The sequence below is a fragment of the Falco naumanni genome, chromosome 15 (genome assembly GCF_017639655.2).
Source record: "Falco naumanni isolate bFalNau1 chromosome 15, bFalNau1.pat, whole genome shotgun sequence".
Classification (NCBI taxonomy): Eukaryota; Metazoa; Chordata; class Aves; order Falconiformes; family Falconidae; genus Falco; species Falco naumanni.
Genome location: NC_054068.1, coordinates 11,869,875 through 11,888,606, shown reverse-complemented (window position 1 = coordinate 11,888,606; position 18,732 = coordinate 11,869,875). Strand labels below are relative to the sequence as shown.

The following is an 18,732-nucleotide window of genomic DNA, read 5'->3' as shown; positions in this document are numbered from 1 at the left end:
TATGAATTTATCTTTCTAGTTCTGTACATTGATTTCTATGGTTAGAAATCGTGCATGTTAGCAACTAATGTAAAGCCTTTAAAAATAATATATGTGATGTGGGGAGCACAGATGAAGCTGTTCCTAAAAATGAAGTAAGACGTTGCAGAACACGTTTGAGGGACTGGTATGTAATTCAAAGATGAGCTCTACTAAATGATTCTGTTCTAAATTCAGCCTTCTGATTTAAGGCCAAATGTTGGTTGTCTTAAAACATGGCAGTGTAATCAGGGAAAATCTGAGCTAAACCCAGTTAAAAACTATGAGGCAATTGGTCCTTTTAATTTTGCTTTTGATTTCCTTAAACAATAGACAAGGAAAGCCTTGGTAGCAGTTACAGGATATTATTATTATTATTATTATTATTACTACTACTACTATTATTATTGCTACCTTTCTCATTACCATACAGACTTGTCTCAAGAGCTGCAAAGTTTCCATGCTGGCTGATTTTCATACCTTAACTATTTAAACAAACAGAAATAAAACCACACCAAAACTTAGCAGTTCTGAAAGCAGTCATTATTGCTGGTGCTAGAATACATTTATTTTTCCCACTAGATAATAAAATTATTGAAAAAATGAATCTGTTAGAAATTATACTACAGAAGGTAGATTTTGAACTATGAAAAATAAGACTCAGCCATGAGAGCCTTTGACTTTGGGTAAGTGTTCAGTTGCTTCTTAGCCAGTATAAATAGGGGAGGTGTGCTGTGAATTTTGAAAAAAAAAAAAAAAAAAAAAAGCAAGCTGAATATATATTATTTTAATTAGAAAACTCTCTATATTCATAACATTATTTAAAATGTGGAATCTCTCTTTACATGTGCGCATATGTACACACAAACCCACACCTTTTTCTTTAGCTAAATATATTTTTTTATCTTTTATGATTAATAGCTTTATACAAAAAGAAGAGTGTAAGTTGTGTTTCTTTTTAGTGTCTACCATCTGAAAGTTTGGAGGGAGATGGCTAGATATTTAAAAATACTTCTGAATAATTAATTGTGTTGGAAAGACATGTTCCTTGAACTCGCTCTTGATTTTGAGTCTATTCTTAAATCTTTGTTGACCGTGTGGTACTTGACAAACTAGGAGGTTTTGTACCAGGGCCTGTAAGACATAGAAAGATACTTCAAAAATCAAATTCACATGGCTGTTACCAAGGCTACTGAACATGATAGTTTTTGTTTTCAAAAGTTCCAAAAGAATAGCAGTGATTCAAATTATTGCTCAGAGCTGTTCTCGCACTTTGCATTTCCAAAAGATTCTTTGGTGTGAAAGTGGCCATATTGCTGCAGCAGCAAATCTCTCTATATTAATTAAATACATGAACTAGATTTTTTTTTTCCTAGTGGTTGCCACAAATAAAATATGCAAAACACTTTCTGAAGAGCATCTGATGTGATAATGATTTAGGCCTGTTGCTTGGCTGAGCATGGTTGAAATGGGGAATTTGTCTCGGAAGCCATGTGACAGCACCTGACGCTTCAGCAAAAAGGAGACATGCCGGGCTTTGTTCCCATGTTTCCCTTGAGTTCCCACTGCTGAGCCTGCTGCAAACCCCTCCACGTCTCCGTCCTCCCACCGTTGGCACTGGGATTGTGCCCAGCTCCATGCAGGAGTTCCTGGGCGGTGCAATGGGCTGTCCCCATCCAGGGCACAGGAACCCAGCCCCACCTTGGCCAGGATACTTCAAAACCGAGATACTTGAGATTTTCGTCAATACTTCTGGGCTTGGGTTTTTTCTGTGACACCAAACGATGCCTGAAGGGTCAAGCAGACTGTTGGTTTTGTGCCTTTTACTCTGAGGTCAGCCCAGGCCAGTTTGTGCTCGGGGCGATGCTGGGGCTCGGGCGCACGCAGCGTGCTCCTGCGGGTGAGCGGAGGGGTGAGCCTTTGCAGCGTGACTTTGACACCTCACATGTCACGTGGGGGTTCACCCCACCCAGGGACAGCCACAGGAATGAGTGTCCCAAGGTCTCCGTGCTTTCTCTTGATTTCTCCACTTTGATTTTGCCTCAGGAGCTGCCCTACTTTTGAAATGCCTAAATTTGTATGTCTCTGATGGACCCTCAGGCTGGCTAAAATCAGTATTCCAGAGCTGTCTCTGTGCTGCTTTCTGCTGCTGAGCAAGTATGCTGCCAGAAAAAAACAACCAGCACCTTATTTTATATTTTATTTATTTTCTTTATTTTTTCCTCTTTTTTCCTTTTTTTTTTTATTTATTTTTTTTAAAGTATTTTTTTTAGGGAAAACCTAAAAGCTACAGATGCCATAAAGTGTATAGCTCATTTTATGGGCTTCACTATTGGAGCTCTAAGAACTTTGTGTGTGTGTTTTGTTTTTTTTTTTCCAGAAAAACTTTTTGCAAAAATCAGCATGTAAACAAGAAGCCAGTTCAGCCTCAGCGGCTGCGTCGTTATTTCCTCGTGACTGTCTCACTCGCCGGCCGTGGGGAGTGGGCCGAGGGTACCTCCTCCTCCACAACCTCCCCCTGAGGGTAGACCACAAAACACAGCTTCTGGCCCCAGCATGTCATGGACTCTGCGAAGAGCAAACGTGCGGGTGGTTAATGGGGATGCTCCTTCTAGACAAGCACGCGATGCCAGGCCAGGGCGATGCGATGTGTGGATGGATGTGTGCCTTCCCGGCTGGGGCTGCTCGACCCTGCTCACAGCCAGCTGCCCCCTCCAGCCCTGTTCATCTCCAGCTCCGTGATAAAATAGTGCTGGTGAAGCAGGGGCCGGCTCAGATGGGGTAGCTTTAGGGATGGCCATCCACAGCCGTTCCCCTGCCCCTGGCAGGCTCCCCGCAGCCGGCCAAGACCTGCTGGTCAGAGCAAAGGGCTGCACTGTGCTTGTTTGGAAGGACTCGCTCGGAACACAAGAATTAAAAGCCAAATGCAACCCAAACATAAAAGACTTATGTGCAGTTTTAATTTTCCGTGAGTGGTAATGTAAGGCTTTCACCGTGCCGTGCAGGGCTTGTGCGGCAGGAGCTGCTGGTGGCACAGCAGGAGGAAAGCGAGGCCGGGAGGAGGCAAAGCTCGCGGCCATTTATTAGCCCTTCCCATTTGTGATAGCTCATTTAGCCTTCATGTGTTTAAAGTTACACCCCTGTGTATCTGCTCCGGGACAGGCTGCCGTGAGCGAGCAGAGTGGATGGGGAGCTGCACAGGAGCACAAAAGGAGGCAAGCGTGCCCAGGGGTGAGCAAAGCAGTTGTCCCAGGGCAAGCGCTGTCTGGCTGCCTTGGCCCGCGGCTGCCTGTGGCCGAGTGGTGCTCGGGCTCACGTGGGCAGTTCCCTGGCTGTTGCAGTGCCAAAGTGCCAGAGGTTAAGCAGATCCCCACAGCCCCAGCACAACCAGTGGCCCTGGGAACACAGCGAGGCACCGCGGCGCTGGCTTACCTATTAGCCTATTTACACACTTTGGTTTATTTCTCCAGTAGACTCCAAGGAAAAACACTGGCACTCCAGTTAAAATGATAATGAGTCCAACTCCACAGACGACAGGCTCGGAGTATAAGCTGAAGATCAGCAGAAATGCCCAAAACGCCAGGTAAGTGATGGGGATGAGGAGGTTCACCTACCAGGAGAGAGCAGAGCAGAGCATGACTGTGCAGAGCAACAGCAGTGGCTGAGTGGTGGCAGGGGGTTGTGGGGGGCTGCAGGCAGCACTGCGGCTTCAGGGACCCCCTGTGGGTCATTCCCCCCTTCCCTCTACCACTATTGACCTCTCTGCTTCATCCCAGCCAGTTCACAAGGTGTCTGCCTGTGTAGCCCATTTTTACACTAATAGCACTTTGGGATACGGTTTGGGACCTTAAAACATTGCCACGACATAAAAAAATAAACGGTTATTCAAAACGGGAGGATGGAAGGCTTGGTGTGCCCATCCCACCCTTCGCACACCATTGCAACCACGAGATTTAGCTTTAACATTGTCACCTTGATAGGTCTGAAGATTTTGGGTTTCTTCCAGCGTAACACAATCAGGCCTATAATTGTCACTCCGTAGCAGAGGTAGTTAATAAATGACACGTAGTTGATTAGCGTGTATGTGTCTCCAACAAGCATGATGATAAGAGTGGCCAAACACTGCAAAGAGAGAAGCATAGCCTCACTTGAGTCATTGCTAGAAAAGGTAGCTTAAAACCAACAAAAGCAAGAAAAAAACCAATAAAGCAGTTAAACTCCTTTTGTTTATGGCCCCTAACAGGTGTCTGCTGCCTCCCACTGGGGCTGGGGCTGGATGGGGATTTAGGGATATTTGGGACATGCTGAAGCTGGAGGGTGTTTATAAATACACCGGGTGCGGGCAGGGGTGGCTCTGCCGGCTGCGGCCGGTGCAGGCAGGGCCAGGAGGACTGGCAGAGCTCCCCATCACCCCGCTCCACCTGCTTCTGCCTCATGCCTTAGGAGCTATTGAACCCGACCGTGGGGATTTGTGGGGAAAGGATTTCTCGCAGACTTAACATTGCGGTCAGTGCACTGTGTTGGTGCAGGTGCCCTGTCTATTATAAAGAATAAGAGCTTTGCCCTTTCCTCGTGCTGGCCCGTGGCTCATCTGCAGATGACTGGCATCATCAATCTTTTGAGCATTACTTGCGTTTGGAAACTGGCAGATGGATGGTGGAAATTTCCATGCTCATGCCTGCTCGTTTATACTGTATTTCTGCCTAACTCTGTAAATATAGGAGAGCTAGCTTGGGGGCCGGGGGCTGCTCCTTGGGTCCGCCACCCCTGCCTGTCCCCAGGAGCTGAGCTGAGCCCTGCCTGCACCACGTACTGGTCCTGTGAAACTTGTCTGCCAGTGGCCAGAGCCTGAGGGAAACTAAACATCTGCAACCGCCCAGAGGGCACTCAGCACTTCGGTCTGTGTTGCTCCAGGCTCTCTTTTTGCCTGTGTCCTTTTTCCTTAATTAGCTGTTTCAGTAGCAAAGCTTTCTTGGGAGGGAGGGCCTCTGTGCCAGGAATTAAGCACCACTGCAATCAACTGACCCTTCGGTCCCTCCATGCCCCTGTCCAGAGCCTCACAGGCTTGGCAGGGAGATTTCAACACCTTTAGCAGTCTCACCACAAAATGGATTTAAAATAGGACAGTGTTTTACATCAGTGCCGTATAAGATGCTCCCTGCTTTGCACTGACAGGCACACGGTGTGGCACACACAGGCGACAACCCTCTCTTGCCACCAGCGGGTTTGCAGCCACCAGCGGGTTTGCAGTGACGCTGCCTGGAATGGTGAGGCTTCGTTCGTAGGTGACATTGATGTGTCAGATGTGCTCATGCTGTGGGTGTGATCCCCGAGTGGTAGGAGGCTGCAGAGGGACACGTTGCTCCCCCCGGTTGCCTGGCCATGGTCACAGGGCAGGTGGGAGAGCCAGCCGCTCCCCACGGTCTTGCTAAAGCACCCCGGTCTGTTTATTTTACATTTAGCTTGGCCCCTTGATTTTTTGAAAGGATTAGTAAAAACACAGGTCTTGCTGGTGATGTTAAAAAGGCCTTTCTCCATGTACAAAGAAAGCTTTCTCTGTGCAAAGAGCTAGGTGTGATTCATTGGAAGAGAAAAAGGGACCTGATGTATTAATTAGCTTCGCTGAAAGGTCTGACCCAGTTTGCTATTGTAGCTGCCTGCACTGTATTATTTTTATATTTCTATTTGTTAAGAAATTAATATTTCCTAGCAGCATTTGCTATACCCTGAGCTGCATTAAAACACCTTCAAATGATGAATTGATATGCGGCGTTGGTTCTGTGCTTTGCACTGTAAATCCAGGGGAATGGTTTGAATGGAGCTGAGGGGCTGGCGTACGCCTGATGGACCGGCCAGCTTGGGTCAGGCAACCCGCTCGTGTCAGGGCTGTTTCACAGTGGAACAGCCCCGAACTCAGCGTGTTATTTCAGCCGATGTATTTTTAAGGGCAAAGGAGTTCTGCTGCTATGGCACGAGCAGAGCACAGCTGCCCAGAGGGGGCCAGCATGGTCCAGCTGCCCACGGCAGGGTAGGCTGAGGCCAGTGCACCCCCAAACCCTGCACCAGCAACATGTGGGATGTCTGTGATGGGGCACGAAGCCCTGGGGATGCTGTAAAGCCTCAGCTAGATGTGTGTTTTGTCATAAAAATGGAATGCACAGGAGGCTTATTTGGTGAAATCTAGTCTGGGTGTGTTGTGCCAGCATTGCTGTTCAGGCCGGGAGAGGTGGTTAAGTGTGCACCGTCCCAGCGCATCTGGGGTCAGACCGATGCTGTTTTGATATCAATGGCAAATCTGCAGCTTTCAAGCTGAGATTTCAAGCAAGTGCCCTTTGGGGATTTCCCTTGCTCAGGCCAAGCAGCTGGGGATGGCAGCTCCAGGAGTAATTTTCCTCTTCAACATGTTCTATGCTCCCATAAAACCCATCACCTATTCCAGCTTCACTACTGGTAAAAGCGTACGGAGCTCTCTGTTTCAAGTAATACCTTCTGTAACTCATTAGTATCGTGGAAATTTATGCTGTATAAGTGAGAGAAATCTTTCTGCGGGAGCACATCAGCCACCTGGCCAGTCCCAAACCCTCCCGACACTTGGCCCGTTGACTTCTGACCTTTGCAGTAATGTTAGGAGCACTTTGTCCTCTCCCTGGGACCTGCCGTGTCTCTGGCTTTGGTGGTGGGATCTAAACCAGCCCTGCCCGAGTGGGATTAGCAGTGACCATGGGAATTTCCAAATGCTTGTGGGAAGCAGGCAAAATCAGTCAAAAGAGCTTGTTTTTTCTTGAATGATGTATCCCTGTTTCAAAAGCCAGTCTCTATCTCTGCTGTGAGTAGGACAAGAGGTTATGGGTTTAAATTGCAGCTCAAGTTAGGTACAAGGGAAACCCTCCAGGCATCAAGGGTGGTGGGGAGCAGGAGCGGTTATTTCCGAGGCCGAAGGCTGCTCCTCTCCAGGGCTGTTGGAGCTGCTCAGCCAGCACCCACCAGCAGCGTTCCAGGCTGACTCGCTTCTCCTCCTCTGGGGTAAAACGGCCTCTCAAGGACTTTTCCAGCTCTTCTCTCTGTAATTTAGTATTTCTAAAAGCAGGTTACAGGGTGACTGAGCAGAGACGGTAAAACTTACACAGACAAGCAGGGCAGGGATGGGTGTGCAGTGCTTGACGTGGATCATGGCAAGCAAACTCGGCAAATGGCCTTCTCGGGCACCGGAGAAACATAACCTGGAAATAAGAATAGTAAGGCTGAATCCGCTGGGTGTACAACAGCCTCTTCAATATCTAGCCATATAACATCTCTAATCTCAATTGCCCTCATCGGACTTGCTGTGGAAGGGAGCTGTAGCCTATGGGTGCTGGGCTGCCACTGAGGGGTTGGCTAGAGGCTACCTGCGTGACCTGGTGCGAGTTATTTAAACCAGACCCTTCGGTATATGAGGCCTTTAATGGCTGGAGTCATCTGTGAAATGACCTGCTCTGAGATGCTGAATTACCTCGGTGGAGGAGGAGGACCAGAATCTGTCCAGTCCCTGTCTGCTGGCCAGCATTCCCTCCTTACCCAGGGTGGGACGAATGCTGTGGAGGTATTGTGGTGCTCAGCCGTACACAGCCAAGGCATAGCCCCCCTCACAGATAATATTTCCAGTGTCAAAAGGGGGTTGGATAAGGTTTAACGTGCCTGAAGATTTCGCTTTTAAGTGCATAACCTGTTACATATGCACTCAGATTTGTTGCGTCTCATTATTCTCATGAAAGTGCTGAGATAAATAACTTTCCCAAGGTACTTAAGACTTGAGTAATTCCCTCAAAAAAATTTATAACTTTTTAATTAAGTTCAGAGAGGTCAATTCATAGAAATAGACTTTATAGACTACAATATAATGGACTTTACAGATCCTGGCCCCACTGTCAGCAGTATGCATGCAAAGCATCTTGCCTGAAAAGAGTTATTCCAGCAGGGGAATGGAAATGTCTGTAACTGGGAACAGCACCAGGCCCTAAAACTCTTCTTTGAGTGAGGCAGTTTAGCTTGTAGCTACTGGAACTTTATTGCTGTAAAGTCGTGTTTGGCTCTTACTGTGAGTTATTCCACATCTGCAGACACTTTCGGTGTTTTGCAAGATATTCCACGACTCCGTATTACATTTGCTGATTCAAAACAGAGCAATTCATAACCGAATGTATCCAACACACCCAACAAAACGACCTCATGCTCTACAACATCCAAAACGTCTAGCCAGCATTTCTTTAGCAAATTAAATTAAAACAGCCCCTCCCCAAATTAGATAACGTTCATAAAATTGTACTCCATCTAACCTTGATGAGGTAAAAAGGTATCCATTTATTCCTCCAAATGTAGATAGGGCCACTGAGACTGGCATAACCCAGGAAAAATAGCCCAGTAACTTTTCACCAAATGTCTAAAGCAACAGAAGGCAGAGAAACTGAAATACACTGCAAAGCACAGAACCGAAATCAAAGAGTATTTTAGACATCCAGGGAATGGTTTACTTACTACCGCCACAGCGTTGGAGGACAAGAGCTCTTGGGGTGACATGGCAGTGAAATATGCAATGTTGGTGAACGTATACACAAATGTCACCAATGGGATGGATATGAATATGGCACGAGGTAGGTTCCTAATAAAAGAATTAGGAGGGTAGATAAGAAATTACAGTCATGCACAGCGAGACCACAACAACCGTGTACGGCCCGGGGTGGGGTGGGGTGTCACCCAGCTGGGTGGGCTCAGCAGCAGTTTCTGTGGAGGGGACCAGCGCTTCCACTGGCCCTCTGGCCAGCTGCAGGTCGGAGAAGGCTAAAAGTGCTACAAGATGCCACGTCTGCAGGGGAGTCCCTGGGACACAAACGCCACGTGCTCCCTGTGGGCTGTTGATTGGGATTGAGGCAGCGTGTTGCTAAAAACCAAAATAGCCGTTTCTCAAAAGCCCTACGTACAGGCACCAGTGGTGGAATAAAATGCCTTGTTTTGCTTTACCTTCACCTGCTCTGAAAAGGAATGGGATCTTGTCATTCAGGTGGCTGCCTTGGCCCGTCCCATGCTGTAAACCTGCTCTGGTCATAAAACACCGTGGCAACTTACAGCAGTACAGATGGACTTGACTTCCATCCAGAGATCCTCTTAGTGGTGGACACCAGAACTGTTCTCTAGCTAACGCAATCATGCATTTTTCTCTGTGAGTCAGATTTGGAAAAAAGTTCTGAAAAAAAAATGTATTTAACCTTTGTGATTTTGAAAAGGTTTAGCAAAAATGGGAAGTGTTTCTGATTATCCAATTATTTTTTTATATTTTAGTTTCCCCTCAGAGATTGCAAAAATAGTAATAATCAAAAAGGCCATTCACTAATTTTTTTTCTTTATTTCTCAACTAAGGCCATGTTTGCCTTACTTAAGTCCTAACTTTGCATTGTTCAGCTTTGAGATTATGGTGGTCCATTAAAATATTAGTGCTTTATTAAGGGAACACGTTTCTTTCATCCTGCCAAGATCTCTGGGCATGCACTTTGCCACTCATTAGTGTGAAGGCATGTGCAGAGCCTCTCGTAGGGCTGCAGCTTTAATTCATTCCCATTCAGGCTGTGTAATAGCTTAAATGTCTCCTTGTTTAATTGCTGTGTGCATTGGATGCACAGAAATAACTAATGCTCCAAGAGCTCCTCTTGGCATTTGCCATTCCACTTCATCAGCTCAGAAATGTTGAAACATTTGACCTTTGATTTGCTAAACTAAAATTCGCTTTCCCTCCAGTTTTCCCAGCCTGCTCACAACAAATCACTTCCAAGTCCCTTCCCGTACCCAGGACCAGCAGCGACCCGACGCTGGTTGCCCTGGCCGGCAGGGGCAGGGAGCGCTGCCTTCATCATGCAACGACTTCCTCATCTTCTCTTTCAGGTGTCTGTGGAAGACCCCCTTTGGGTGAAAAAGCAAAACAACTTCCAGCATAATTCAACGCTTCTCCTATAGAATTGATTGTCCCTCTAGATACTTGTGTGGCATCTCATCAATTGTTAACTTTCTGCTATAGAAGCACTGTATGACTGAGTAGTGCCATGAAGAGACTAATTTGTCTATAGGCTGGTTTGATTCACTTAATGCCTTGTGCAATATGTTTTTAATGTCAGTGTTCCTTTAACTTGCCTGTTATCTGTTCTAAACAAACAACCTCTCTCTCCTTTAGGAAGACTGGCCCCACAGACATGGAAATACATTGCTGCAGCTTCTTAAATGAGTAATATTACCAGATGGCTCCAATGTCTCAGCACTTCAAGAAAATGCGGATGGCATGGAAATGGATACTTGCCTGCAGGGATCAACCAGTTCTTCTGTTACATAGTTCAAGAAGTTCCAGCCACTGAACGCAAATGACCCTTGAAGAAAAGCTAACGCTAAATGCCCCACGGATGGAGTCATCCAAAAATTGAATGCGTTGCTTGGTGTCAGCTCTTTGTAGTTTCCTGCACAGAGAGTGCAAGCAAGAGGTTAAGCCACCCCTACCTAACAGACGCAGGAAAATAGGTAAACTTTTTTTATTCTTTATTCCTTATTGGATTTGGGACTTCATGTTCTTCATGTCACCATGGGCTGGCATTGCGCTTGCAGTGCTTTCTGCAGGGTGGTGTCCCGGAGAGGCAGCTCGGGCTGTATGCACGGGCATCCCTCACTGCCGTCTGTGCCATGGCACCGGTGTCACTGCTGGGACCTGGGGGACCCTCCCCAACCTGAACTGTCTGAGGGTGGCTCGTTGGCAGGGTAAATTCCTACCTGTTCTTAATGCAGTTTTCTTTTACAAGAGTTTGGTGGTGGTTAGTAGAAATACTGAAAAATAAAATGTCTGTGAGGCTGGAAGATTTGTCAGAATTGTGGGACTGTTACCACTGAGAAAATTTCTGCTCTCAGTAAATGTCATATTTCATCTTCCTTTACCTGACTTATCATATACACAATAAAAACATTGTGAGCCTTTTGTGTTTTCTGCTTTCCATCAAGTTGGTGAATCAATGAGACTTTTTTTGGCCTATTTTTAATCGTATAAGGGACTTCTTGTAGGCAATTGGACTAGTGCCTAAAATGAAGCAGGTGTCTTCCTGCCCTGGGCAAGGCATCACTTACTCATTTCACACCCAGAGCACATCAAATTTAAGGTACATACAACAGATTAAAAAATTTCAAGCAGATTAAGAAATTTCAGTTACTATTCTGAAACATCCTCGGCTGCCCTCCTTTATTCTATCAAAATCGACAAGGCAGGCCGGAGAGGAACTTGTTTAAGGGGATGCAGCTGATTTCTCCGCTGTGCCCTCCTTTCCACAGCTGTGTGAATACACAGCCCCGCAGCTCGGCTAAACCCAGCACTCCTTCATGCTTGTTTGTAAGGAGGAAACAGTGCTATCAGTGGGAAAAATCAAGACTATCAGCAGTACCATACCCTTGTTAGAGCTGTCTCACAGAGTACCTTTAAAGATCTGTATGAAGCCCACAATAATGATAAGGGTCAGAGCTAAGAGTTTTCCTGCTGTAAATATATCCTGAATGCGCGTTGCCCATCGAACGCTGGAGCTGTTCACCCAGGTCAGGAGGACTGGAGAGCAAAAGACTGAATTCAGTGAAATGAAATCATGCGTTTTGCAGAACACACAGTCAAAGCATTGAAAAACACAGACCGACGTGCACATTCCTGCAGGGAACTCTAGCATGGCTGGGAGCGAGGGTGAGGAGGACTGTTGCCTTTCCCTAGGAGACTACCAGCTGCAGGGAGCCAACAGCCTTCCCCCCTCGGGCACTGCTGGTCGGGGCTCCCCCAGCAATAATAACTGTGTCCCAGTAGTGCTACATGTGTGGGGATTGCTGCTTCCTCGAGGACGTCGCGAATGCCTTCAGCCCCATAGCTCTCGTTTGCTTTTGGTGGCTCCGTAAGTTATTAATGCAGAGCCGGTGGCGTGCTGCGCTTCCTACACGCTCGCATTTGTGAATGTAAAAGACTGGAAAGGTCTGTGGTGGTGGTGGGTAACGTGCTGGTGGGTCGCCCGTGTCGTGTGCCTGTGGCTCTGCAGGGAGCGCAGCGCCGCCCCATCCCACCAGTTCACCTGCCGCCACTTTCCCTGGGACCTGCAGGGATTTGGGTGCTGCGCCCCGCTCCAGCCCACTCTGCTGGCTGTGGGCAAGTGGGAAGGGGCCGAGTATCCCTCACAGACACAGTGCCTGTCCTGAGACCTCCCCGCTTGCCTTTTGGGTTGTGGCCGTGAGCCAAGCCTGGCTGGAGTAGCCCCTCAAGTGGTCCCATGTAAAACCGAGGCAAGCTTTGTGTGCGCACAAGGAGCAAATACTCACGTAAACACACCATGGAGAGGATCCTGGAGGCATTATAGGGGGGGATACAGTTAGGGAAGACAGGCTGCAGGACATAGTTTGAGAAGGTCAGCGCAATGACGGCCAGACTGGTTGGGTACATGATAAGCACTGCGCTCCACAGCAGTAGAAACCTGAAAAGCCAAGAAAAAGCACAAGAAAGCAGCGCTGGGGGTGTGCTGGAGGACGTACCGCACGCTCAGCTGTGCCGTGCTCTGGGATGGCTCCCAAGGCATTGAGCACCTCTGTCCTGGTCACACCTGACAGTCACCTACTTGTGCCTCTCCTCATCCCTTTTCCCATGTTCCCAGCACAATCTGGATTTTAAATTAAACATTTTTAAGCAAAGCACAGTTTAGGGACATATGGAAGAGTGAGGATTATGCCCGGTGGGCATGCTTTGATTTAGCTCTGTATGTCACAGTGAAAGCATCTCTGTTGCTCCTGGGCTGGTGCCTTACCACAGCAGACAGCAGTCCCTACGTTGAAGGCATCTCTGAGGGGTTTCAGCAGGGCAGCCAGCTCTGGGCCAGCTGCACTCTTGGGGCTGCTGCTGGCTCCCTGCTGGTCACTGGGGGGTTTCTTGTCACCTTTTGGGTTGGCTCTGCACCCGGGGCCAGGGCAGCTCAGTGCTGCAGCCTTCTGTGATGGCTCAGCTGGCTGCCTGCCTCCAGCTGCCACTGGAGGTGATTGCCACAAATGAGGTACCTTTGCAAATACAAACTGCGAGAAGTTTTGATTTCTCACTCTGGGAAAAGGGGAAAAAAATACTTATCTTACAAAAGCCGCAGTGGATCTGGTTAGTGTTGTAAAATACTTGAAGAATTACTTTCATAGCGAGAAGTAGTCATTGTAAGAAAGCGAAATCCTTCTTGCCATGTGCATGCACGCACAGATACATGCACACGCATTCATTCATTCATATACATGCACAAATGTAACATGCAGGGATGCACAGCACAAATGAGGATTGGAAATGGATGTTTCCAAGTAAGACCGTATAATTTCTAGATTGTGTGGGTTGCTCTCTTAAAAGCTGCTCCCTCCCAGCATGCTGCCTGCTGCCAGCCCCTTAAATCCAGCACCAGCTGGGGAAGCCCCTCCCGGTGCTGGTAACCAGGAGGGAGGGAGTGCTGCTTGCTGGGTGCTCCTTGGGACCAGGTGGTGAGTGTTTCTCAGTCCTATCCTCCATGCCTTGTTTCTGAGAAGTATGGGGTAACCTGACACTTCCTTTTTCTTATTAACAACCAGAGAGTTAATTTGGTAAATTGGCATGATGCAAGAGCTGGTTCCCAAATAGCGCTGTTGTTTTTGACTCGGGCATTTTCTCCCCTTCTCTTTATTTTGTTGTGTGCCTTTTTTCCCCGATTTCTAACGCTTTTTGTTGTGGTCCCCAGCAGTTTCCCCCAGTAATCGCTTTGTGCTATTTGGTGCTGTGGGTGGCACACCCAGTTTGGGGCAGCTGTGCAGACTCTGCCTGCTGGGTGAGTTAACCCAGCTGGTCCCCGCTGAAGACTAAATCTGACTTACAGACTGCAACGATGAGATGATTTTCTGACAGGGTTAGGAGGCTGGGGGTGCACGGTGAGGTCAAGTTCAACGCCCATTGCCCCTGTGGGAGCCCCAGCTGCGTCGGCCAGCAGTGCTGCTGCCAGGTGGCAGGGCTCAGCGGGGCCATGGGGTTTGGTGCAGAGCCCACCAGCCCTTCCCGGTCACATTTACCTTAGCCGGTACGATTTATGGAGGCTGACCACTGTGCTCGGGTAAAAACGTTCAGTGGGGAGAATGACTCTGAAAACAGTATTTCTGGCAAAACTGGCCCTTGCTTCTATGTTGTTGTGTGGAGCGTGTTACAGTCGGTGTTGGGTAGGATGCAGTTTAATGAGAATGTGAATAATTTAATAGATTTCTGACAGTCAATTTGTTTCACGCTGGATTGAAATACATGCAGGACTGATAATGCCAATTAAAGTAAATGCAAAATTTTCGCAGAGGGTGACAAAGTTGAACTGTCAAATGGTAAGTTCAAACGCGATGGCATTAAAAGAAGAAGGAAGCTTGCTAAGATGTAGACCCACTTTTATCTTGCTTTTCCAGGTAAGTTTTAACCAAAGCCTGGTTCTGAGAAAAAGATGTCCATGCTGGTCACTCGGATCACATTCATGTCCCTGAACTGCTGGGGTCGGGGCTGCACTGTTGAGCACTTGCTTTGCTCTCGCAGTGCTGCCGGCAGCTGCTGGGGCAGCATCAGGAGCCAGAGGGTGAACAGGGATGGCTGTTCTGGAGCTTAGTTTCTCATGGGGAAGTGGTGTTTGCTGTGGCTGGCAGGCAGGAATTAATTCTAACGTGATTACCCAATGCTCTGAGTCTTCTAGGAAGTCTTTGCTTTTAAAGCACCTCCTTTTATCATCTGTTGTGTAGGAAGAGTTAAGAGCACAATTTCCTTAGCAAAGAACAACCGTTCCAGATCAGCTATAATTAATTTAGACGACACAGGGCTGAAATCTCCTGCAGACATCACGGAGTTAGATGCCCTCGCTATGGCAGCGCACAGTTTGACAAGTCGCAGTGGAGCAGGAGGGCTGGGGGTGCGCTGGCTGCCCCGAGCAGTGGAGGGAATGTCACCAGCGCTGGGAGCCAAACGTCCAGCCTGAAGCAGGGAGATGCCATTGTGGCACCCCTGGAGTTACTTTGCCCTGCTCTTCAAATGGACAGCAGGGGAATTACTGCCCCGAGGGCTGAGCTGTGGCACTGAGGGTGCCAGGAGCTGAACCCTATTTGATCATCTTTCACAGTTACTCAGTAATTTACAGTGCTGCAAGAGCCTGAGAAGTTAAATCTTCTCTTGTTGCTGACTAAGAATCCATCAGACCTTTAGAAACAGGCTTGAGACAGCTGAATGTAGATAAAAAAGGAAGATCTACCTGCTCTTGTGATTCCCCCCCTCCCCTAGGTTATGTCTTTTCTTCTTTTCTGAACACTGGAGTTTGCATGGGAGATCTGAGCTCCTGCATATGCTGATGGCGAAGAGGCTGGTAAAATAACCTCCCCGCCTGTATTCTGAGCAAACCATGCTGGTGTGTAACAGGTGTCAATAGCTGCTAGCTGGATGGCCTCTGCTGGTGGGGTTTTTCTGTTGCTGAGTCTGATCCAAAGTCCATTGAAGTTAATGTCTGTCCTCCCATCGATGTGCACGTGCATTAGATTCCACATCCACTCCCACCCCCCCCGCCCGCCTTCATGTTAGAAACATGCTGGAATAAGTGACAGTCTGTGGTGGCACATGCTGCTTTTGGGAAGGTGTGGCATTCATGTGGAAGTGCTGGTCATCCTGGGGCCAAAACTGAGTTTTTTGCGGATACCTTTGCATACTAATTTCCTCACCTGTGGAAAGAAATGAACAGCATGGTTTGATCTGGGTCTCTAATAGTCTAATGGTCTTGGTGAAATTGGTTCTCAAACATGTATTTGGGGTGTGCCTGTACTCCCAAGAGGCTCTCACGTTGGATATAAAATATCATGGAGTCAAAGCAGCCTGTGAAAATAGAAAATTAGAGTGTACCCTACTTTTGTCATTAACAAAAGAAAACAGTTTGAAATAGATGCTGCAGTACAGATCACCTTATCCCAGGAAAAGCTGAGCTGGTTTAAGAAAGTTGGAGCTAGTTTGAATATTGTTAATGTTATCCTACCTTGCTGAAACAATTGCTGCCTTTGGAACCTCAGATTATTGTAGCAACAACAAAAAGGAAACATTCAAGTACATTTGAAGCATGTTTTACTTGCAGTTTGGAGTGACACTTATCAAAGCTTTGGCTTCATGCTCTCTGCTGATTTCAATACTATAGATTTTTAGTAAGGATGTATGTCCGGTCATCAGTCACTGCTGGTGAAGCAGCTGCGTTGCAACATTATTGCTGAACATTCCAAAAGAAGTTGTATTTATCAGAAATAAACTAGTGGGCTGAATGTATTGCCTTCTGCAAGAATAAGTATTAAGCCTATTATTTATTATTTTGGCCAATGTTGTTTTTATGACCTGTACAGACATGCAAGCCCGTATGTGTGTGAGATGAGCTGTGCTCGGACGGCTCCAGCAGCATGGGATGTGATGCATTCCAGCAGTTAGTGTACTCTATACAAATGCTATTTAAAACCAAGCTGATTTCTAAATGAGGATGAAAGCAGGAGGTCTGCTCTCTTAGTACCAGACCAGCGTGCAGTGCCACAGGAGCCCTGCCTGGCCGGAGCTGCCGGGCAGTGTCCCTTCTGCAGGGTCATCTGCTGAGTTTTGCCATCACTGCTGCCCTCAGCAGCATCGCATGCACTGCCCTGCAGCTGTCCTCAGCCTTGGAGCGGGGCCGCTGCTCTGCAGCCAGAGCTTCTGCCAGCTCAGGACACAGCCCTGTCCTGCCTCTCTCTTTTATTCCATCCACCTTCTTACAGCACACCTAGCAGTGTTACAATTTATTATTTTTTATTTATTTACGCAACCAACTACCAATACTGCTAGACACAGAAGCTGGGGCACATAGTGCTCCAACGGCTGTTATGATCAAATAGTACTCCTCTGTTCCTATGCAGGAAAACATAATAAACAGGGAGGATTTGGGGGCTAGGGAAAAGGTAACAGAAGTGAAGAGGAGATCTCATGGCCTGGATGGGTACAGCACGTGCTCCTGTAATAAACCTCTTCATATGAACAGACCAAAGCATCCAGATTTGCCATCGGGAAAATTCTTTGGCAGGTACGCTAAAGCCTTGTGTGCTGAATTTGATGTTCTTTGCTGTAGAAGGATTAAATCAGAAGAGAAAACTGAATTTTTGGAGGAGCAGCGTTCTTTTCCTCGGGGGAGGCGCAGTGCCAGCTCCTGCCAGGCCCCTTTCAGCTCAGAGCCCCACGTGCCAGGGGCCAGCGGGGGAATGGGAACTTCCAAAGGGGAAAACTGAAGGTGCTTGCGAGAGTTCCCTAAAGCTGCAGGCTTTAGGTGGTGGCTCAGCGAAGTGCAGCAGGGTGCATTCCCAGCCTGGATTTACTGGAAAACATGAGCGAGCTCCCCTTTTTACACCAAAACCTACCCAGAGACTTCTTGCCTAAGGCAACCCTTTGTCATACTTAGAAAACTGTTTATTTCCTTGTAAGAAAATGTGAAGTCTCTTTGCAAAGCAAGAATAGGAGCAGTGCTTCCCTTTAGGTGACAAGGTTGCTTTTTTGATATTGCCTGTACATCGCAAGCCCGGACACCAAGCAAGCTGCTGCCAGCGCAGGGAGCTCCCTGCCTGGGGGGTGGGAGCGCTGTGTGTGCCCCGTAAGTGGTGGGCAGCGATCAGTCAATGGGCGCGTGGTTTGCTGCAGCGACCGCGTAGCCCGGTGCTGCTGGTGCCATGCGAATTCCCTGAACACAGCAGAGTGAGCTGAGGAACAGCTAAAGCCGGGTTTAGTTGTACTTGATTTCTAATTACTTTCTTTCTCTCCCCTAGAAAGCATAATTCTCTTGGTTTTGTGAAACTGGCGGTTTCTGGCCTCCCTCACAGTGATATTCCTGAGATAGCACTTGTGACTGCTTGTGCAGTTTTATGCTTTTTCATTTTCATGGTCTGTGCTTGCAGACCCCCTTCCCAGGACTAGGCGATGGGGGAAGCTGCAGGAGGGCAGGGGCTTTGCTGTGCGGCTCCTGCCCCCGTAAGAGACCAAACCTCGGTGAAGACGAGTGGAGATTTTGGTTAACCAAGCCAATGCTGTTGTCACCTCAATCCGTGCTACCACGCCAGTGTAATTCTTTATGCAAAGTAGGACAGTGTTCAGAGGAGCGGTTCCTCTGACTGAAGAAACAGGGACTTCCATGAGAACTAGTATAAGCAGCGGCTTAATTCTGACAAGCATCAGAAAACGACCTTGTCACCTAGTGTGCATTCAGATGCTGGCTGTGCCCTGTGCCTGGGTGGCACGAAGCTGAGGCAGGCAGGAGCAAGAGGACAGCCCATGGGACAGGGTGACAGCCTGTCCATGTTACACCTGTGCTGGTTGACTCTAGCTCAGCAGCCAGCTCAGCTGCTATGAGCTCCTTTTCCACCTCAAATGAGAAGTAATTTGCTTTTCTTTTTTTTTTTTTTTTTTTCCTCCTTCTTGTTCCAGTTTGTAGTTATGGTGCCTATTTTTCACAAATAAAACAGCAACATGTGGCATGGCCTCTTTACTTGCAAATGAGTGAGCTGGCCAGAAAGTCTCATTGCTTCTCTAGTAAGCTGTGAGTACAGACTGACGGTTTAATTTTTCTTGTAGAATACACAAAAAAAGTACATAGTCAAATAGAAATTATGACCTCTTCTCACTTGTCCCTTCCTCCCCTA

The 18,732-nt window shown here is 47.6% G+C and overlaps 1 protein-coding gene across 4 annotated transcripts in view; it reads right to left on the bottom strand.

The window, feature by feature from the left end:
• Positions 1-2,348: 2,348 nt before the first annotated feature.
• Positions 2,349-18,732, bottom strand: part of SLC7A10 (solute carrier family 7 member 10) — a 42,310-nt gene continuing 25,926 nt past the window's right edge. For 2 of the 4 annotated variants that reach the window (XM_040615618.1, XM_040615619.1), the window contains 9 exons: positions 12,364-12,515; positions 11,489-11,614; positions 10,337-10,490; positions 8,530-8,653; positions 8,331-8,434; positions 7,142-7,238; positions 3,991-4,140; positions 3,451-3,628; positions 2,349-2,586 (listed from right to left, as the gene is read on the bottom strand). In XM_040615618.1, the coding sequence (XP_040471552.1) occupies positions 2,462-2,586; positions 3,451-3,628; positions 3,991-4,140; positions 7,142-7,238; positions 8,331-8,434; positions 8,530-8,653; positions 10,337-10,490; positions 11,489-11,614; positions 12,364-12,515 (1,210 nt within the window). In that variant the 3' untranslated portion in view covers positions 2,349-2,461. Of the gene's footprint in view, positions 2,587-3,450; positions 3,629-3,990; positions 4,141-7,141; positions 7,239-8,330; positions 8,435-8,529; positions 8,654-10,336; positions 10,491-11,488; positions 11,615-12,363; positions 12,516-15,765; positions 15,917-18,732 lie in introns of all 4 variants that reach the window. The other 2 variants (XM_040615621.1, XM_040615620.1) reach the window with 2 other exon arrangements.